Source organism: Ananas comosus, linkage group 11 (assembly GCF_001540865.1).
Source record: "Ananas comosus cultivar F153 linkage group 11, ASM154086v1, whole genome shotgun sequence".
NCBI classification, from domain to species: domain Eukaryota; kingdom Viridiplantae; phylum Streptophyta; class Magnoliopsida; order Poales; family Bromeliaceae; genus Ananas; species Ananas comosus.
Window position 1 is genome coordinate 675,226 of NC_033631.1, and position 22,494 is coordinate 697,719.

The 22,494-nt window shown below is 36.7% G+C and overlaps 3 protein-coding genes across 6 annotated transcripts; all 3 read right to left on the reverse strand.

The window, feature by feature from the left end:
* LOC109717336 (disease resistance protein RGA2-like) lies at positions 1,286-5,839 on the reverse strand. Its single transcript, XM_020243070.1, has 3 exons — positions 5,442-5,839; positions 2,945-3,881; positions 1,286-1,777 (listed from the first exon to the last, which is right to left on the reverse strand). Exons 1-2 carry the CDS (start codon positions 5,754-5,756, stop codon positions 2,982-2,984), a joined length of 1,215 nt encoding a protein of 404 aa, XP_020098659.1. The 5' UTR covers positions 5,757-5,839; the 3' UTR covers positions 1,286-1,777; positions 2,945-2,981.
* LOC109717337 lies at positions 11,925-14,372 on the reverse strand. 4 transcript variants are annotated; one of them, XM_020243071.1, is made up of 3 exons: positions 13,196-14,116; positions 12,952-12,984; positions 11,925-12,306 (listed from the first exon to the last, which is right to left on the reverse strand). In XM_020243071.1, exons 1-3 carry the CDS (start codon positions 13,434-13,436, stop codon positions 12,263-12,265), a joined length of 318 nt encoding a protein of 105 aa, XP_020098660.1. In that variant the 5' UTR covers positions 13,437-14,116; the 3' UTR covers positions 11,925-12,262. The 4 variants fall into 4 exon arrangements, 1 of the variants encoding a protein (XP_020098660.1); XR_002218166.1 differs by lacking the exon at positions 13,196-14,116 and adding an exon at positions 14,228-14,372 and having other exon boundaries at positions 11,925-12,984; XR_002218165.1 differs by having other exon boundaries at positions 11,925-12,984; positions 13,659-14,116.
* On the reverse strand, positions 15,569-18,849 carry LOC109717526 (putative disease resistance protein RGA3). Its single transcript, XM_020243370.1, has 2 exons — positions 17,035-18,849; positions 15,569-16,258 (listed from the first exon to the last, which is right to left on the reverse strand). The coding sequence occupies exons 1-2, from the start codon at positions 18,847-18,849 to the stop codon at positions 15,569-15,571; spliced, it is 2,505 nt and encodes an 834-aa protein (XP_020098959.1).

Consider the following 22,494-nt stretch of genomic DNA (forward strand, 5'->3'; position numbering starts at 1 on the left):
GAGAAAAGAAAATATAATTAAGCCTGTAAATAGTTATAAATTTTGGATAATAACAAATTAATAACGACCCCTTTCTCTTACCATTGATACCTTAATAACATCTAATTGATTTGAGTCTTGATTTAGGAAATTGATTATAAAAATTACATATACCTGCATAAGTGAGGGAGGAGCAACTGCGTGCACCAAAATATTACCTGCACCTGGTGTACAAGCACATATCTATACACCGCATCTCTGAAATGGACAAATGTTTTAGAACTAAGAAAATTAAAATCTAACTCACTGAATGTTAAAGTGATTTTAGACCAAAAATGATCTTTCCCTTCATAAAGCATTTGATAACTTGTCTTTCAAAATCTAATTCTTATTTTTTCTCTAAAATCAGAAGTATTTAAAACCTGCTTCTCTAATCTGAATCTAATTTTGAACTCAAATTTTAAGCTTAAATTTTATTTTAGGTTCAAATTTTAAATTTAAATTTAGATTTTAAATTTTAAATTTTAAATTTCAAAATTTAAGTTTTAAATCTTAAATTTCAAGTTATCAATTTTAGTTTTCAAAATTTTGAATTTAGATATTAATTTTTAGATTTTAAATCTCAAATTTTAAATTCAATTTCATAATTTTTTTTAATCTACTCTTTTTAGATATTTTAGGTTTAATATATCAGACCAAATGTATATCGTGTGGTGCATATAGCGTATTTATACACTGGGTACATGCATTTGTTTCTTTCTGCATAATCTGGTGTTTGGTAACACATAAACTTAGTAAAAATAGTTTAAGAGATATTAAATTATAGAAAAAATAATAATCCACTTGTTAGTATTTGGTTTGGCGTAAAACAAAATTGAGATTGAAGCACAAGTGCTCGGTTTGAAAGAAGAGAAAATAAAGTATGTAGGAAAGTAGATGTGGGACGGAGGACAGATACTACTGACTTTTTAGTTTTTGTTTTTTCATCCGAAAATAATTATTTGTCACTTAAAGTATATAATTATTTGTCACTGGAAAGTGTAAAATACGCAAACCAAATATCCAAAAAGCTAATATTAGTATTTGACCAAAAACTATTTTCGACCTGAGCTATTTATTTGAATGCATGAATATCTTATCCGGTCTATCTGTTATGTTTATTTAAGAACTGTATAGTATTTGGTAGATTAGAATTTCCATCAATTTAATGGTTTTAATTATCTTTTTGCAAACAAAACTGAAACAACCAATAGCTAATAGAGGTATTAAACTTCACAAAATTTTCGCTTTAACTAACTCAAATAACTGAAATAAAAAAAACCATATTAGAATCTAAGAACAGTGTCAATAAAAAACAAAAATAATTGCCAAGTTGAGGGGCCTATTTCGCAATGGCGTATAGTTGCAGAGGTCTCATTAGAATTTTACCTCAAAAAAAAAAAAAAATTTATGTCTGTGAAAACAACAGTTCGAAAAATAAGGAACTGCACAAAGGAGCGTAGACAGAAAATTTGAATCAAAACCAACCTTACAGAGATTGAAGACTGAACTGAACATCAGCAACAGTTGTCGGTCTGTTTGAGTTTTGAGTGTGCTTTTCTGTCGTCAATGCATTAGGAAATTAATTTTTTTTCTGTTTTGGCAAATCGTAAAGAAAGAAAAAGCAAGCAGCTGAAAGACGTGGTTGCAAGTTGATGCCTGCTGCAGTGTAGGCCTCATTTTCATTTTACGGTGAAATGTCGGTATAAGTGTTATCGACGGAGTGTCTGTCAAATTTGCCCCGGAAAGTGGATACAACCTGCATTAAAAACTTGGAGTTGTTATACTGCTAGAGAAACATAAAAATTGATTGATGTTTTAGCTACCTCAGAGAAGCTCAACAACTTCATCATATAACAGACAAAAACAGAACAAGCTTATGACTGGGCTATGCGATTTGCTATTTGTGCAGGAATCAAACACAAAATTATCTTTAATATATACGCATATAAATTGAGGGGAAACAAAATTGAAGCATTTAATCTCCTTGCCGCAAAAGAGGGCAATTTCTTTCTTAAAGATTTTACATTAGTTCGGCTGCTATACACACACACACACAAACAAAAACGCATGGAATATATGTTACTCTGATCCTGCACCAACAAAACTGAAGAACACAAGCATGCAGTAAGACATTAGTCTTTTTTTTCCATATTCTTATGAATAAATTGATGGACCATGACCATGTATGGGAGTCATATATGACAATAAGAGCCTTTTTCACTATTGCGCCAAAAAAGAAAGAGAAGAGAAAATAAGTAGTATGATTTTAATCTTGTTTTATGCCAGATAAGAAAAATAGATTCGAGCACCAATAGGGGGTCCTAATCCTTACATGTTCCTGCACCACCAAAATAGAACATAAGCAGCTACTCTTGCTTTATATTCTTGAAAAATTTGGGAGAAATATATATATATAGGAGTGCTATACCATTACTACTGCCCTGAACCAAGAAATTTAACAAACTTAAAAAGCTTTTGTCATGCTTCTCTTATGTTCTAACTCATCAGCGAGACTTCGCATCTTGTTTGTACTCCTAGAGAGAGAAATTACTGCACAATTAGTCATATTTAACTTTAGAAAGCAATTGACATGCTAGCGCAATGAACACATGTTATATTCATGACATTGTTTGTTAAGACTAGCACAATGTATTATAGGAGGCAATTAGTGCTTCATTCCCTTTTTATGTATCCAAATCATAAAATGAGAGTACAAAATGTAAAAATTCCATTGAGGATGCTAATTAAAAAGGAACCTGGCTACTCTTGCATTATCTGAAAAAAGGTAAGCAATTAATCCCGTAAGAAATGAGATAACTTTGTTAAGACAATGAGATGTATGTAGTTCATTAATTAAGATCAAAATGAATTGCATTATTTACAACAAAGGGTTACGAGATGAAGGGCGGTAGAGTGTACTTACAATTAATATGCATCATCATCACGATCTGCAAATAATGCTATGTAATCCTCACGTAACGGATGTTGGCAATCTTGGGCCAATCAAGGCCTATATTCTCTTGGCATCGCTCCTTCAACACAGGGTGACAGCTGTTGATGACTAGACAACGCAGTGAAGTAGGCAGATCTGGAAGTGACTGGATGAGATTAGCATCTTCCACACCCAAAATGACGAGGGAGCACAGTTTTGTCATGCTGCGGGGTAGGGACTGAAGGGAGCGTGCATTCCGTATGCATAATTGTTCGAGGGCAGCGTGATTTTGTAGTAGCCATTCCTCAGGTAAGGAGGCGAGTCGCGAAGCATCAGAGAGAGTCAACGAGCAGACGGAGGAGAGACTTCTCAATGGCTCCATGAGCAGGAGCGCGTGGTGGTCAATTGATAGTAAACCATTCTTCAAAAAGCAGTCCAGTACTGTATTCTTTTTTTGGCCGACATCGTTTGGGAACGGAGGCTGCAGCAGAAGGGCAACTTCAATTAGCTTGTCACACCCTTCAATATCTAAAGAACGGAGCGATACGAGAGCTTGTATTCCACCAAATGATGACAGTTCTTTGCAGTTCTTTATGTCTAAGCGGGAAAGCATCGTCCACCGTGCACACACTTGTGCCGGGGGAAGGGATGCTATACTTGCACAATCGAGTAATTCCAACCATATAAGAGAGGTTAAATCCGCTGACCACAGCAGTGGCACCTCGAGGTCGCCAAATGACCAAATAGTGAGATGACCGAGTACAGAGGGCAGTTCGATGTCTGAGATCCTACGTTTTGTCAACTTCGGGCAATTTTCTATGTGCAAGGTTTTCATGGCTTTGAATTTCCCAAAAAGCTCCGATGGAACATATTCGATCTTCTTACAGTGTCTGATGACTAAGCTTTCAAGAGCCTGAAAATGTTCTTGCTACCGCAAGAAAGAAAAGAAAAGATATTTAAGTCTGGGCAATCACAGCCATGTAAATACGAATTGGTGTTTGGATACAAGGGTAAAGTTTAAATTGCCCCCGTGTGATTTAACTCATTTTAAACTTGCCACCTTGCAGTTCAAAAAGTTTTACTTTGCCCTCCTGTAGTTTAATTTTTATTTCATCAAAAAAGTTCTATATGAAATAGTGTGGCCAATTAAAAATATTTAAAAAATACTTTTTGAACTACAGGGAGGGGGGTGCAAAATGATACTTTTTTGAACTACAGGAGGGGCAAGTGAAAATGAGCTAAACCTCAGGGGAGAAATTTAAAGTTTACAAAATAAAGCACTTACATTGTTGTTTGCGTAATCTTGATTTATTGTTGGAAAAGCGATCAATCCGACATTATAAATATGCAAATCTCTTAGACCATAATGCAGAGTAGGAATTCCCCTCAAATTAGGGCAATCAGAAATAGACATAGACTGAAGTTGAGGAAACATGCACCTATCATCAATTCCAATCCACTCCTCCAAGTTAGGCATGTCCCATAACAATAACATCTTCAACGATGGAAAGGCACATCCACTGTTGCTTCCAAAGAATGAACAATCTATTTGCTTTACTGTATGCAGTCCCTGCAAGAAAAGGTGCCGGAGCGAAGAAAACTGCCAAAGAGGCGGGAGCTGCTCCCATCTTTTACAATCAATTAGTTCGATGGATGTCAAATTGACAAGAGACAGATTTGTCATCCAACATGGAGATTTAGCACCGTGGTATTGTTCAATGCGCATTTTCTTGAGATTGATATGTGGACAGAGGTTATCGAGGAGCTGCTCATCCGCTTCTGCACTATTGGAGTGGCCTTCGGACCATCGCAATCCCAACGATTTGAGATATTCTTTCTCATTCAGCTTGGCCTCTGTAGCTTCTTCAGAAGTCCTCACATTTTCAAGTTTCATAATACACAGGTGATGAAGGTCCCTGAGGTTCTTGAGTTCACCGATTTTGTAACCACTCTTCTCTCGGACAACAAAATTTTGTAATTTGTGGATGAAAGGTAGTTTGCTAATATAAGGAATATTTTCTATCACATGATAGGGAACATCTAATGAACGCAAATTGACCAAGTTGGTCAAGCCATCATATTCAATACTTTCATTCACAACTTTCCATAGTGAAAGAGATAGGTAGCGGAGGTGTATCAAGCTACTAAGTGCATTGGGCAGTTTATAAGAGTGAAAATTCACATCTAAGATCAATAAGCGTANGATCAGCCATTCAACTATCAGGTCCCTCTCCTCGTCTCGTCCGAGCACCTCACTTTCGGTTAGCAAGGAGCTAGTCTCGCGAGCATTCTTAATTTCCTCGAGTTTCTGACACTTAACGCGAGGGCCATATAACCCAGTAACAAGATGAAGGAGTGGCCCCATACCAGCAATGACCCGATCCAACCCCTTGACGGCCTCCCTCAACCGCTTCAGTGTGTCATCGCTAAATATACGATTAACGAAACTATCAAACTTTCTCTTGCAGTTAGATAGAATACCACGCACCTTGTCATCTCGATCTTGTATAGTCTTCTGTAACTCGTAGTACTCCAGCTCGTCGAGCACGTCCTCCGCATTCTCCACGGCGTCTCTGAGCTGCCACAGCCACGTTTCCAGCGCCTTGTTCTGCACCATGACCGGTGCACCCCCCTCGACCGCAGTCAAGACTGCCTGGACCTGCGGAAGTGTGTGCTGCAGCCTTTCGAGCTCGTCTTGCATGCCGCAGGCTGCCGGGCATGCCTCGAGGTAGGATGAGCAAGTGCTAACGAGATTCTCAATGATTGCCGACGCCGCCGATTCGGCTATGAAAGTTAAAGCCATAATCCTCCGAATAGCTCTATCTCCTACTACTTCACCACTACTCAGGCAAATGAGGATCGGGAAGTTGAGCGTGCAAAGAAGAAGGATTAATTTAGGAGGAGATATAATACAAGCTGTAGAAAAAAGTGGCACGTTTTGGAAAAAACACCACATCTCTAGATATTTTAGACTTTGTCGGAATTGAGTGATATGTACCTTGAGAAAATATGATGAAAAAAACATTTGATTTATATCTGTAAAAAAGAAATTGTCATATATAATTTTTGCAGCGAAAAATATAGAACCATTTCTCCGCACACTTTTCTTCTAACTCCTTTTTTTTTTTTCCATTATTTGTTTAGACCCTATCCGGATACATAAATTTGTTATTTAGTATATCTTCGTGATATACTTAATAAGTTTATACATCTGGTGGATGGAGAATGTGATTAAATGTTTAAAATTGGGTACTAAGTACATTTAGCCTTCGAGTTATTTTTTAGGATAAATAAATCATTTCATATTTGAAATATGTTATGCTATTACCTTTTTTTTTTATAATGATACTAAAAATTTTCATGCCGAATAAATTATTCTTAAATATTTTATTTCGGCTTCCAAACAAGCCCTAAATTTTTTTCTATTTAAATCAAATCCACACCTAGAGCTCCTTAAAAAGCTTTAAGCCCAAATATAACAACATTTTCCAATGACTTAAGCTTTCGAAGAATAATGATTGCTTCATATTATTTAACATAATATCAGAATGAGAGATTCCAAATTTGAATCCCACCGGACCCTTGCCTCATAATTTCCACTTATTTAACTCAACGTACGTACTTGAAGGCGGGAGCATTAGAGCATATAAAAAAAGATTCAAGCCCAACCATACGGAGGAATGCTGAACATAATTATTAAAAAAAATATCAGTATGTAATAATTTAAGCTTTTAGAGATAGCTGGTTGTTTCGCAATTTTTAACAAGGTATATAATACATAGCAAAGATATATAAAATGGGGAGCAGTAGTTTCTCGAATGTTTCTGAGAAAAAGAGAGGAAATGAAATTAAGTTTCATAGAGAAGACTTATACAAGTCAAAGTGCAAGAAATTTGCCCCCCTTCCGTAACTACCAACCAAACTCAATTATTGCATATAACTACATCATATACACGGCATTTCTAAAAGTCCTTGGTAGAGATTTTAATATTAAAATTNAGCAGTAGTTTCTCGAATGTTTCTGAGAAAAAGAGAGGAAATGAAATTGAAGTTTCATAGAGAAGACTTATACAAGTCAAAGTGCAAGAAATTTGTCCCCCTTCCGTAACTACCAACCAAACTCAATTATTGCATATAACTACATCATATACACGGCATTTCTAAAAGTCCTTGGTAGAGATTTTAACATTAAAATTTATATTAAAATACAAAAAAAAAATTCTGTAAATAATTATTTTTTATTTTTTTGATTTTAAAAGATTTATATTTTGTCTGCTTAAAATTTCAGATTTGTTTTAAGACAGTTACGGCATTAACCAACTAGGTGAAATGACAAAACTACCGTTATTCATTCTGGAGAGAAAAAATAATTTTTAATATATTTTCAGCATTTTTAATCACGTATTCTGTATATCTAGTTATGAATTATAAGAAATAGATGGAAAAGTGACGGAACGCTGACGGTAGGAACCAAGTGTATAAACTTGAAATTTTGAGAACCAAAAATGAAAATTTTTGAAAATTAGTAGAAGAAGGTGAAAAGACGAATATTTATAGAAAAATATTCTGTATTACTCTAAAATTTAACTAGTGCTTTACGGCCGCATTATAGACAATTATTGATTTTTTTTATTTTACTTGATGTTACTGTAATAAGTTTTTCCCCATATCTTGTTATCTTTTTAGGAAAAACTTCAAAAAACCTCCTGTGGTTTCGCACTTTCTCACTTTAGTATCCTGTGGTTTAAAGTATATCAATTTGCCCTTCTGTGGTTTTATTTTTATCTTTTCGGCGGCTTTTTTCTTAATATTTTGTTAAATTATATACAAAAAACTTCAGATACTCATCTAGATTTATCGAATATTTATTTTAGTATCCTTTAATTTTAACTTTGTAACTTATTTAAGAAAAAATAATAATAAAATTGATAATAAAAAGAAAAAAACGAAACCATAGGGAGACAAATTGATACACTTTAACGGTACTAAAATAAAAAAGTGCGAAACCACCTGGTGATTTCTGAAGTTATCCCTTTTTTTTTTTATATATATAGTCCCTTTACTGTTCTAGATCACATTAGTTGAATTGGGCTCGGGTTTTAAAAGTTACTCGTAAAAAAACTACGTGGAAATAATTGCATAAGGGAATTAATTATTGGCTCCACCTTTTGTATTTACATGGTCTATGCATAGAAATTAAAAAAAAAAAAAAAAATTGACATTGGTTCCTTATAATTAATTCCCTGTAACACAATATATTTTTACCTTGCCACCTTGTCGTTCAAAAAATTGCACTCTTTTCTCCTATATTAAATAGCAAATATATTACTACAAAGTTTAACTTTTTATTTTTATCTCGGCAAAAGTCCAGTAATATTCATATTTGCCCCTCTAGTTTGTTACCGTTAGAGTATTGTTTATTTATTTTAACAGAAGATAAGAAAAATAACATTTTTACCCTTACGAATATATCCCTCCAAAAATTTCCAGAAATGCCCTCCCAAAAAATATTTTATCCAATAATATAAGAAAAGTAAAAATATCAATTTAACTCATCCACTAATCATGGTTAAATATTTTACTCATGGTTAACGATATTTTTTTTAACGGATCCTAACAGTGGGGATATATTTAAAAACGGTTGGACTTTTTTGCAGGAATGAAAATAAAAAAGTTAAACTTTATAGGAATATATTTGTTATTCGATATGTTTACAGGGAGCTGTATGCAATTAGTCCAAATTTTTATGTCCAATGAGGTGGCAAAGTAAAAAAATTTTGAAAATAATTATAGGACGACAAAATGAAAAATGAGCTAAATCATAGAGTAGTTAAGTGTAACTTTTTGAACCATAGGATGGAAAAATAAAAATAAGTTAGGCAATTTAAAGTTTATCCTTTTCAAAATTCATAATGTTTCAAATGTAGGATCATACATATAAAGGTGCGGTGCATAGAGTGTACGTGTACACTGGGTACAGGCAATTGTTTCTCATAGCACAAAATGCGCGGTGATTTGGTTACACATAAAGCTACTACAAATAATTTTATTGAAACATTAAATTATAGAAAAAAAAAAATTAGCACTCAATGGTTTTAATCATCTTATGGACAAATAAAACTGAATCAACCTACAGCTAAGGAGCTGTTCAATGCAGCGTACTCAGTATCGACAGAATAATTATTGCTTCATATTATCTAACATAATATCAGAATGAGAGATTTCAAATTTGAATCCCACTGGACCCTTGCCTCATAATTTCCACTTATTTAACTCAACGTATGTACTTCAAGGCAGAAGCATTAGAGCATATAAAAAAAGATTCAAGCCCAACCATACGAAGGAATGCTGAACATAATTATTAAAAAAAATATCATTATGTAACAATTTAAGCTTTTAATAGAGATAGCTGGTTGTTTCGCAATTTTTAACAAGGTATATAATACGTAGCAAAGATATATAAAATGGGGGCAGTAGTTTCTCGAATGTTTCTGAGAAAAAGAGAGGAAATGAAATTGAAGTTTCATAGAGAAGACTTATACAAGTCAAAGTGCAAGAAATTTGTCCCCCTTCCGTAACTACCAACCAAACTCAATTATTGCATATAACTACATCATATACACGGCATTTCTAAAAGTCCTTGGTAGAGATTTTAACATTAAAATTTATATTAAAATACAAAAAAAAAATTCTGTAAATAATTATTTTTTATTTTTTTGATTTTAAAAGATTTATATTTTGTCTGCTTAAAATTTCAGATTTGTTTTAAGACAGTTACGGCATTAACCAACTAGGTGAAATGACAAAACTACCGTTATTCATTCTGGAGAGAAAAAATAATTTTTAATATATTTTCAGCATTTTTAATCACGTATTCTGTATATCTAGTTATGAATTATAAGAAATAGATGGAAAAGTGACGGAACGCTGACGGTAGGAACCAAGTGTATAAACTTGAAATTTTGAGAACCAAAAATGAAAATTTTTGAAAATTAGTAGAAGAAGGTGAAAAGACGAATATTTATAGAAAAATATTCTGTATTACTCTAAAATTTAACTAGTGCTTTACGGCCGCATTATAGACAATTATTGATTTTTTTTATTTTACTTGATGTTAGTGTAATAAGTTTTTTCCCAAATCTTGTTTTTTTTTTTTAGGAAAAACTTCAAAAAACCCCCTGTGGTTTCGCACTTTCTCACTTTAGTATCCTGTGGTTTAAAGTGTATCAATTTGCCCTCCTGTAGTTTTATTTTTATCTTTTCGGCAGCTTTTTTCTTAATATTTCGTTAAATTATATACAAAAAACTTCAGATACTCATCTAGATTTATCGAATATTTATTTTAGTATCCTTTAATTTTAACTTTGTAACTGATTTAAGAAAAAATAATAATAAAATTGATAATACAAAGAGAAAAACGAAACCATAGGGAGGCAAATTTATAGACTTTAACGGTACTAAAGTAAAAAAGTGCGAAACCATAGGGTGATTTCTGAAGTTATCCCTCTTTTTTATATATAGTCCCTTTACTGTTCTAGATCACATTAGTTGAATTTAGCTCGGATTTTAAAAGTTACTCATAAAAAAACTACGTGGAAATAATTGCATAAGGGAATTAATTATTGGCTCCACCTTTTGTATTTACATGGTCTATGCATAGAAATTAAAAAAAAAAAAAAAAATTGACATTGGTTCCTTATAATTAATTCCCTGTAACACAATATATTTTTACTTTGCCACCATGTCGTTCAAAAAATTGCACTCTTTTCTCCTATATTAAATAGCAAATATATTACTACAAAGTTTAACTTTTTATTTTTATCTCGGCAAAAGTCCAGTAATATTCATATTTGCCCCTCTAGTTTGTTACCATTAGAGTATTGTTTATTTATTTTAACAGCAGATAAGAAAAATAACATTTTTACCTTTACGAATATATCCCTCCAAAAATTCATTACACAGAAATGCCCTCCCAAAAAATATTTTATCCAATAATATAAGAAGGGTAAAAAAAAAAAAAAAAAAAGAAAATAATTATAGGACGACAAAATGAAAAATGGGCTAAACCGTAGAATAATTAAGTGTAACTTTTTGAACCATAAGATGGGAAAAAAAAAAAAAAAAAAAAAGTTAGGCAATTTAAAGTTTACCCTTTTCAAAATTCATAATGTTTCAATTGTAGGATCATACATATATAGGTACGGTGCATAGAGTGTACGTGTACACTGGGTACAGGCAATTGTTTCTGTAGCACAAAATGCGCGGTGATTTGGTTACACAAAAAACTACTAAAAATAATTTTATTGAAACATCAAATTATAGAAAAAAAAAAATTTGCTACTCAATGGTTTTAATCATCTTATATAGCAAATAAAACTGAATCAACCTACAGCTAAGAGAGCCATTAAACTAAACAAAATTTTCACTTCAACAAGCTAAAGTAACTCCGAAAAAAAACGAAGTTAAGATGGTGTAAAGTAAACCAAAAAAAAAANACAACTGCATGCCGAAATGGTCCCACATCATCAAAATTCTGATCTGAAGCTCGGAAAATCAGAATCAAAACCAAACTTATACAGATTGAAGACTGAACTGAACATGAACAACAACTGCCGAAAATGATCCCACATCGTCAAAATTCTGATCTGAAGCTCGTTATTTTCGTTAAATTAAGCAAATGCAATCACTTTAAGCAGCAAATAAAGTGATGTCCTGCTGTCTTGCCATTAGTAATGTAATTAATTATACTTCTCTACTAAGAAATCAGATTAGTCCCACAACTTACACTCAAAATATTCTTTATCCTGCTATTTGGTCTCCTAGGGAAGATTAATTAAGCAGAAAAACAGAATAACCAGTAAAATTAAGCTACATTAAAGACACTAATCACATTATATATATAGGCTACGTACATGTAGTAGTCTTATTCCAATCCTGCACCAAGAAAAATAGGAGAGAATATGTACACAAATTAAGCAGTAAAACTTTAACCATCCTTCATAACAAGGACGAAATCGATAGACGATAGTAATAGGAGGGCTTTTAATTCATACACCACTGAGAACAAAAAGAAAATACAAATACATAGGCAGTTTACTTGGTCTTGTTACATTCATATATATAGAGAAATCGATAGAGTCTTTAATTCATTCTCGCACCACCAAACATAGAACACAAACAGCAATACTTCAGTTTTTCTGTGCAATTAATACGTAATGAATCTAAAGTTTGTTTAAAAAATGCAAAGAAAGTAAAAGTATGACACTGCAGGATGTAGGTTGCAAGTTGATGCCTGCTAGAGCATAGCCCTCATTTTCCTCTTACCATAAGTCGATGGAATCTTCTCGCGACAGCTGAAAAAATGTAAAGAAAGTAAATGTAAGATACTCCAAATGTCGATTCAACCTGCACTAAAAACTAAGAAAAGTTCAACATTTAAAAGTACGATTTATACTGCTGAAATTGAGTTCCCAAGTTTAATCTGGGTGCTTGTTGTACTGCTAAAAAACCAATAATAGTTTGAAACACATTTTAAAGCAATGTTTAACAGCTTCATTGGATAATTCACAAGACAAAACAAGCTTATGACCCGGCTATGAGATTTGTTATTTGTACAGGTGTCACGCCCCAAACCCAAGGCATAACAGATGCCGCATATTTACTAAATTAGTAAATATGCAAGGCTACAGAATCAGACAAATAATATACAAAAGATGATTATAAAAATAGAAATCCAAACTGTCGAAAGATGAGGTCAACAATTTAATTTCAACTAGAGTCAAGAAAATCACATATAAGCAGAACTATAATTTATTATGCCAATCAAACAAAATTTAGTCTAACTAGTGCTCTAAATAACAAATATGGGTACGATGAAATAACAAGGTAGAAACAGATAGACAATGATTATCTACGAAGTTCAAAGTTCATGTCTAAATGCAAAAGAAATAAGACGAAGAGGTTAGAATCAAATCTAGCTACATCTAACGTTCACTCACTCCCAGCCCCGCCCTGCGAATCGGTCTCAGTACCTGGGTAAGCAACCATACACCACATTAGTCGGATTAAGCATACAAATAAATAGATACACAAATTAATTCAAGCGACTGGTTTTAATTTGCAAAATTTAAGAAAACAAGAATTTATCAAAACTTCAAATTCAGATCGGATTGAAATTATAATTTTTCAAAGCATTTCCCTTTCGACATATAAACAAAATAAATATTGTCTCCGGCACTTAACTATATCTTATGATCCGTTGGCGAGATCCAAAGACACCCGAAGGCGTAAACAAAGCATAGGCACCCGAAGGCGCAAACAAAACAGAGGCGCGGATAGGCGCGGGCACCCGAAGGCGCGAACAAAACAGAGGCGCGGATAGGCGCAGGCACCCGAAGGCGCAAACAAAGACGAAGCTTGCTTCTATAACAAAGTACATGTCGAAATGGCCAACATTGCATAGCAGAATACCAAGAGACATCATAATTCAAAATATATCCAGTCACTAATTTGCAGAATAAATTATCAGATTTCAAAAATTCTTTTTGCTAAACGAACTTGTCAATCACAATTGAAACTCAATATACAGAGATATTTAATAATATGCTTAACCCTTAATTTTAAATTCTACAAAATAAGATTTCCATACAATCAAAATATTTTCCTAAATTATCTTACAAAAACTAATGGGTGTTCGGTCGCTTACCTTAACACAGCTTCAAAGATAAAAGATATCCAGTCAAAATTGTGCAGAAAATCGATCGTCGGAATCTAAAATAGAAACACGCGATTCTCTATAAGCTAACTAAAATGAACATGCAAGGATAATATAATTATATGCAACTAGGTCGGGATGGGGCACAAAAGGATTTAGAACAATAAATTCGACGAACCTCCAATAGCGATCAAAAGGATGAAGGAGTTTTTGAAGAATTTAAATTATTCCAAGAAGATAACATGAACAGGAATTTAAATAATAAACAAAGACTTTAATATTCAAACAGAGGGTTTAATACATATATAAAATAATTTTTTACAATTATAATCGAATGGGATCAAAATTAGAGATAAAACGGCGCACGCCTTCTGTTAGGCATTTTATCGAGCATATTACCGACATTCCAATAGGTGAGTAGTATGTGAAGTATTAAGCAACAAGATCATACAGAGAGGTTGGATGATCACAAGATCCGATACAAAGGTAAAATGAGGGAAGGAGAAAAAAATCTTCTCGAAAACGGTGAAGCCGATGGTAAGATTCCGTCGATAACGAACCAAAAGAAAATAATGGCCAATGAGAAATGCGGTGGAGGCGGCTACGGATGACAGCGACGACGATAGGGAGCGGATGGCGTCGCGCGTGCACAAGGGGAGTGGCAGAGGTCGTACGGGCGTAGAGATGAGAGGGGGATCGAGCGAAAAAGAGAGAGGTGGATCGGGTGGGGGGCCTAATTAGTTAGGGACTAATTAAGCAACAAAAAGCCACCGAGTCCCTCGAAGATCCGAAATTACGAAAAGGTCCAAACCTAAAGTAAATTGGAGTCAAAACAAAAACTTAAAAGTGTGGGGTGTTACAACAGGAATCAAGTACAAAATTATCTTTAGTATATATGCATATATATCAAGGAGAAACAAAATTGAAGCATTCAACCTCCCTGCTGCACAACAGAGCAATTTCTTTCTTAAAGATTTTACATTAGTTTGGTCATAGACACACACACATACACACACACAAAGAAACGCATGGAATCTTACTCTGATCCTGCACCAACAAAACTGAAGAACACAAGCATGCAATAAGAAATTAGTCTTTCTTTTTCAATATTCTTATGAATATATAAATTGATAGACCATGACCATGTATGAGAGTCATATATATATGAGTCCAATACTAATTAATAGAAGAACATAAGCAGTAAGACTATAGCCATCTATTGCTCCTATAATGAAATTGATAGACTACGATATGAGGTTTTTTTTTTTTTTTTTTTTTTCAACTCATGCACTGAAAAACAAAAAACAGAAGAGAGAATAAGTACAAATTAGTATGATTTTAATCTCGTTTTGTGCCTGATAATTAAAGAAAAAACATATTTGAGCGCCAATAGAGAGTCCTATTCCTTACATGTTCCTCTACTACCAAAATAGAACATAAGCAGCTAAACTTTACTCTTGTTTTATATTCTTGAACAAATTGAGTGAAATATATATAGGAGTGTTATAACGTTACTGCAGTCCTGCACCAAGAAATTAAAATAACTCGAAAGCTTTTGTCGCGCGCGCGTCTCTTATGTTCTAACTCATCTTCACTGGACAATTAGTCATATTTTTTGACTTTAGAAAGCAATTGATATACTAACAACATATGTTATATTCATTGCATTGCTTGTTTTACAAGACCAATCCGTCCTGTGAGCACAACATCATGTATTAATTATAGGGTGCAATTAATTAGCGCTATATTCCCTTATTATGTATACAAACCATAAAGTATAAGGGTAAAAAATATAAAAAATTCCTAATGGAGGATGCTAATTAAAGTCGAACCTGACTGCTGTTGCATTATTTGGGAAAAGAAGGTACGAAATCCTGAAACAAATTAGATAACCTTGTTAATTAAGATCGAACGAGATGTAGCTCATTAAAATCGAAATGAATTGCGTTAATCGCAGAGAGTATATAGCAGGGGCGAGATGAAGGATGGTAAAGTAAACATACAATTTCGTCATCGTCACTCTGCAACTGTTCAATCCTCACGTCAGGGATGTTGGCAATCTTGGGCCAATCAAGGCCAGCATTCTCTTGGCATCGCTCCTCCAACACAGGGTGACACCCGGCGATGCGTAGAACATGCAGTGAAGTAGGCAGATCTGGAAGAGACCGGATGAGATTAGCATTCAGTACTTCTAAACACTCGAGGGAGCATAGTTTTGTCATGCTCTGGGGGAGGGACTGAAGGGAGACTGCATTCCCTATGCGTAAAACTTTGAGGGCGGCGCAATTTTGCAGTAGCCATTCCTCAGGTAAGCTGGTGAGTCCCGAAGCACGAGAGATAGTCAACGAGCTGACGGAGGAGAGACTTCTCAATGGCTTCATGAGCAGGAGCGCGTGGTGGTCAATGAATAGGCTGCCATTCTTCAAAAAGCTGTTCGCTGCATTCTTTTTTTGGCCGACATCGTTCGGGAACGGAGGCTGCGGCAGCAGGGCAGCTTCAATTAGCTTGTCACACCCTCTAATTTTTAAATAACGGAGGGATATGAGAGCTTGTATTCCACCAAATGATGACAGCTCTTTGCAGTTCTTTATCTTTAAAATAAAAAGCATCGTCAACTGTGCACACACTTGTGCTGGGGGAAGGGATGTTATGCTTGCGCAATCGACTAATACCAAAGAGAAAAGAGAGGTTAAATTTGGTAATGACTGGAGCAATGGCACCTCAAGGTCACCACATGACCCAATAGCGAGTCCATTGAGTATAGAGGGCAGTTGGATGTCCGAGATCCCTTGTTTTGTCAACTTCGGGCAGTTATGTATACGCAGCAATTTGAGGGTGTCGAATTTCTGAAAAAACTCTGTTGGAACATATTCGAGCTTTTCACATTGTTCGATGACTAACCTTTCAAGACCCTGAGAATGTTCTTGCCGCCGGAAGAAAGAAAAGACGTAAAAGATATTTAAGTCCGGGCAATCATAGCCGTGCAAATACGAATTGGTGTTTTAATATATGGGTAAACTTCAAATTGTCCCCCGTGTGATTAAACTCATTTTCACCTCATCCACCTTGCGGTTCAGAAAGTTTATTTTGCCCTCCAGTGGCTTAATTTTTATTTCATCAAAAAATTCTATATGAAATAGCATGGCAAATTAAAAATGTTAAAAGAAAATCATAGGATAGCAAAGTAAAAAATGAACTAAACCAAAGAAGGCAAAGTGTAATTTTTTGAACCACGGGATGACAAAGTGAAAATAGGCTAAGCCACTGGGGGGAGGGGGCAAAGTGATACTTTTTGAACTACAGGAGGGCAAGTGAAAATGAGCTAAACCTCGGGAGAAATTTGAAGTTTATAAAATAAAGCACTTACATTGTTGTCTGCGTAATCCTGATTTATTGTTGGAAGAGCAGTCAATCCAACATTTGAAATTTCCAATTGTCTTAGACTATAAGGCAGAGTAGGAATTTCCCTCAAATTATGGCAGTCAAAAATACTCATAGAATGAAGTTGAGGAAACATGCACCTGTCATCTACTCCAATCCACTCCTCCAAGTTAGGCATGTCCGCAAAGAATAAATCCTTCAATGATGGAAAGGCACATCCACGGCTGCTTCTGATGAATGAACAATCTATTTGCTTTATTGCATGCAGTCTCGACAACCAAAGATATTGGAGCGAAGAAAACTGCCCGAGAGGCGGGAGGTGCTTCCATCCTTTACAATCAATCAGTTCGATGGATGTCAAGTTGACAAGAGACAGAATTGTCATCCAACATGGAGATTTAGCACCTTGGTATTGTACAATGCACATTTTCTTGAGACTGATATGCGGGCAGAGGTTATCGAGGAGCTGTTCATCTGCCTCTGCACAATTGTAGCGGTTTGCGGACCATTGCAATGACAATGATTTAAGATATTTTTTCTCGTTTAAATTGGCCTCAATTGCTTCTTTAGAACTCACATTTTCAAGTTTCATAATACACAGGTGACGTAGGTCCCTGAGGTTCTTTAGCTCAGTGATTTTGTAACCACTTTCCTCTCGGACAATAAAATTTTGTAAATTGTGGATGAAAGGTAATTTGCTAATATAAGGAATTTTTTGTATCACACGATCAAGAACATCTAATGAACGCAAATTGACCAAGTTGGTCAAGCCATTATATTCAATACTTTCAGTCACAACTTCCCCTATTGAAAGAGATAGGTAGCGAAGGTGTATCAAGCTACTAACTGCATCAAGCAGTTTATAAGAGTCAAAATTCACATCTAAGATCAATAAGCGTAACTTTTTAAACCCTTTTATAACCTCGATAAATTCAAGTGCATGATCTGCATTATGCTTATTATCCTCTTTAACAGAAATGACTAGAGTGCGCACATTCTTAAGATTGGAGATCTCTCTGATGGAAAGAAAATTGACCATTTCAACAGATAAATGTCGAACTGTCTGTGGAATAGTAATTCCTGAAACATCACCTCCTACTCTGATGCATTCTCCTAGAGAAACTGATTGTGTTAGGTCATGCAGCAGATCGTGCATAAAATACTTTTTAGTAATTTCCACCCTATTATCATGGGTTTTACAGGTAAAGAATGATTTTCTTGTCAGAAGATTTAAATACTCCTTTCCGATATCCTCTGCCCTTTCCCTGCCACAAATAGATTGCGGAATCAGACCTGAACCAATCCACATATTGACTAACTTTTTCCTCTTAAATATATGATCCTGCGAAAATAAACTACAATATCTAAAGCAGAGTTGTAAGTTTGTGGGTAAGTGATCGTAGCTTAATCTCAAAATTGTCATGATATCGTCCTTTCCTTGTTGTAATTTCATGATGTCTTCTTCCAAGATTTTCTTCCACTGTTCATAGTCTATACGGGAATTCAGTATTCCTCCCATGATCTTTATAACCAATGGGCTTCCTCCAAGTTTCTTCACTATTTGCTCACCGATCAGCTGCAGGTTTTTATAATCACCAGGGTTCACATCGAGGAATGCATGCTTATTGAAAAGCGACATACAGTCGCTCTCCTCCAACTCATTTAGATTTAATGATTCCCATTTGCATTTCATCACTTTTGCCGCCATATCCGCAACTGAGCCCATCCGAGTTGTCAACAGGATCTTGCTTCCTCTCTGTCCGAATTTCAAAGGAGCAACCAATTTCTCCCACTCCGCCATTTTATCATCGTTCCAAACATCATCCAGTATGAGCAAAAACCTCTTCGACGTNGCAACATCACAATTTAGACACCACAGGAGAGAAAAGACATGACACCACACGAAAGTTCTTTGGTTTCATCTGAGACACAGCGCAAGGAAAGAGGCGAGGACAACACCAAGTTTGAAGTTATTCACGGTGAAGTAGCGCCGTAGGCCCCGGAGACCCCCAAATTATTGGACGACCAGGAGCTTTGTAAAGAGGACGTTACTTCGATAGAAGGCTTTAGTGAGCGAGTGGGAAGTCGATTGAGTGGAGGGTTCGCCTTTCTGAAAGAAGGATAGATTGCAGATGCCCGGCGGATGAACCCTCCCTTTCCTTCTGAAGACAAGTCTTGAGGAAAGGGAGTTGCTCTGAACGTGACCGTCGACCCATTATACACCCCTGAAGTTAAAATGGTTTTTAGTTCTCCTCTCCTTTCCTTCATGAACCTCGAGGTCTCGGTGTCGATACAAGACACTGGAGTAGAGATTGTACCGCCAGTATCTGAATGGGTAGAGGTTAGTCTACAAGTGAACCAGCTTATACGTTGCGTCTGGATCGGAACGATTTGAACTGTCCAAGGAATAAAGTTGCCTGACCCTGGTTTCGATAGGAGATTCATTCCAGTTTCGGGAGGGAGCCTAGTGAAGGCTAGTGTGTGGATAGCAAAATAGATGGCCCGAGGTAGGCGGCTGGGCCTTCAAATCTAAGCTCGCGCAGACCGAAAGATTCCTCCTGGAGTGGTGATCGCAGGGCGAAACCACCTTACTTCAGTGGGGATTCTGTAGCCGACAGGAGTGGGAATGCCGGTTCGAGTCTGTGACATCTTAGTCTTAATTCCTTACCACGTTCTGCTTGAAGATGTCGTAGAGTAGGTGGTTCGCCGTGGACGTCCTTCTTTAGGTTTCGTAGCTGGATGACCTTCTTGTAAGACAAGATGGAGTTCTGTAGAACCTGTCTGCCCTGCGGAATTTTTTGGTCGAGGTCTTTTAAGAAGTCCTGCTCCTTTAAAATACCTTTAGATCAAGATTTGTTAAGACCGATTTGCTTCCGCTGTTATTGTGATTCAAGAAAGTGCGCTAACGGTTGCCCTCTTTTGCGTGGTTACGCTAGCTTCAATAACTCCTACTTTATCCTGCCAGATAAGTGTTGCTTGTTGTTTTTTCCCTGGTGAAGAAAGAATGGAAGTTCGTAGAAAAACCAGCGCGGCTCCTGGGTACACGTAGAGTGCCTCTAACCTCACCAGATATGGTGAGGTTATCTAATGAGTTGGGCCTTTGGGAATGAACGGGCAAGAGAGAGCTACTTCAGTTCTTGCGTTGAAAAGTTGATCCCTCGCTGTTTCGGGGCCCCGGTCTACCGAAAGGGGATAAGAAGAAGGTTTGAAAAACCCTCTGGCAGTTCCTCCTGTAAAAGTTGCACAAAGACCTGGAGGTCCTTCTATTTGAAAAGAGACCGGGCTAACTGATGAGAATGCAAACGGAGTAGGGATTTTTTCTTCCGCGTTCTTTCCACTTGCTATAAGCGGGTTATTCAGAGTAATTACCGTAAGTCTTTTAGTAGAGATTCCATAACCGGTTGGCTGAGACATCACGAGATGGCTTATAGTATAGGGGTAGCGTTAGTCGGAAGTAGTTTTTAGCTGTTGAACGTCTGAGGAAACAGTGACGATCACTCGATTAGTTAACCACGTGGTTTAGCCCGTGGCTTCCCCATTCGTAATTCCATCTGAAGCTTTTTCGAAAGCTATTGTAGTTTACCTGGAAGGAGGTTTTCTAGGACGTCACCGAGCCGAAGTCGCTATTTACCACCCGGACCTATCTTGTTACGTAAACGTTGCGGTTCCACCGGTAGGAGCAGTTACTGTTGGGCTGTTTTACCGAGTTTTGATTTTTTCCGGAATCTGTCCCACTAGGAGATAGAGGAATGGAAAAGTAGGAGCACCGACTGACAGACTGGTCTGATTGGCTTCGACGATCCCGATTGTTGAACGACGTGCCTTAGCCAGGTCCACTTCTGACAGCTTGTTGCGAGGATGTTATACGCCTGCTGTGTTAGAAAAAGACGCTTGGCGCTTTTGCGATGTACGCTTTGGAGGATAAGCAAACCTTTTAGAAACTTACCCGGAGACCAAATGCTTAGTTGTTCGTTTTCTGCCTTAATAAGATGTAACCACGGCTGGATTGGTTCGCCCTGTCTGATCGATTGTAGAATCCAACAGTTCATCCGTCAGGCGAAAAAGCAATGAACCCCGACGGGGAGGTGTTGTTCGGGGAGGTATTCCTTCTAACCTGTTAATAGTAGTTAGCGTATCCGAGCGCTTAACTGCCTACCTTTCGATTTAACGATAGCGTTCCCCCATCTGAATAAGAATAGTTGAGCCATGATAGCTTGAATGGCGAGAAGATAGACAGTTAGAAGTTCCGCGGAGTAACCCACAATAGGTCTTAACTTCGGGATGCATCTCGGAAGAAGACCTTTCCTACGAGGTTTTAGAGACCGCCTCGTACGGAACAATTGACCTTTTGCTAGACATTTTCGTTCGTACTTCCCCCCGACCCCCAATTTCTATACCTTCGTTACTTGTAGCGAGAGAACTGGTTTATCACCACCGCGAAAAAGTGACTCGGTGTGAACGGAACCACATTGGAGGAGTCTAAAGATATGATGTTCTCCGCCTCTGGTAACGTGCTCCCTTAGCGGAAACGAGGTATGAGCGTCACCACCTTTCCACACCAAGCCACAGCGCTACACAAATTTACACCGTAAAGGATACTATAACCACTACCTTCGTTGCAGTCTGAGACCTGCCTGTAGACCTACCTCCTTTGTGGCGAGTCGTGACACAAAGGTCCTTAAAAAAGAAGATAGTCCTTGTTCCTCCGCGCGTAAAGGGTTACGACCTTGGAGGTACCTACCTCTACCGCGATGTAGACATCCCCAAAACACCGAAGTCGGAGGAGACTTTTATCTTCTGTTTAGCCCGACGATTTCCTAGACGATGAGGTGATGTAGGGTTCGTCACCTGGTCTGTGCGGATTTACCTCTACCTGGAGTGTAGTTTTCAAGTGACAGTTGAGAGAGATATTTAAGTAGTGAATACGTCCGGCTAGACTGGGTTAGTTAGTCGTCGAAACCTTTGATTTCTAGGGGCAATTTTAGTTTTAAAAGTAGACCGACGATGAGGCGTTCTCCGACGAGTGCCGGCTGTCTAACTATTTGGCACCCTAGGTTCGACTTGGTACAACGCAGAAGACACGATAAAGGAATCTTACAACGCTGGTGGATAAATCGCTAACGCAGAAGCGGGCAAAAGAAGAAGATGCAGACCGACTCTATGGCTCGTCACAAAGCTCACACCTGCAAGCTCTAGCGACCTTGAGAGATAGTGAATAGGGACTGCGGTCACATTCTCGATTTCCTAATTGGTACGAACGCCGATGAACCACCCAACAGACCTAGCTCGCTTTGTCGAAACAGAAGAGAAGCTAGGAAGGCTTGCGACAATCTCGGAACTTATCTCGGAGTTGGGACAGGTTGAGAACCTAGAGTGATGACATTGGGAAGTTGGATCCAAAAAAGACAGAAGCGAAGGAGGGGGGACTGGATAGGGGAGAGAAAAC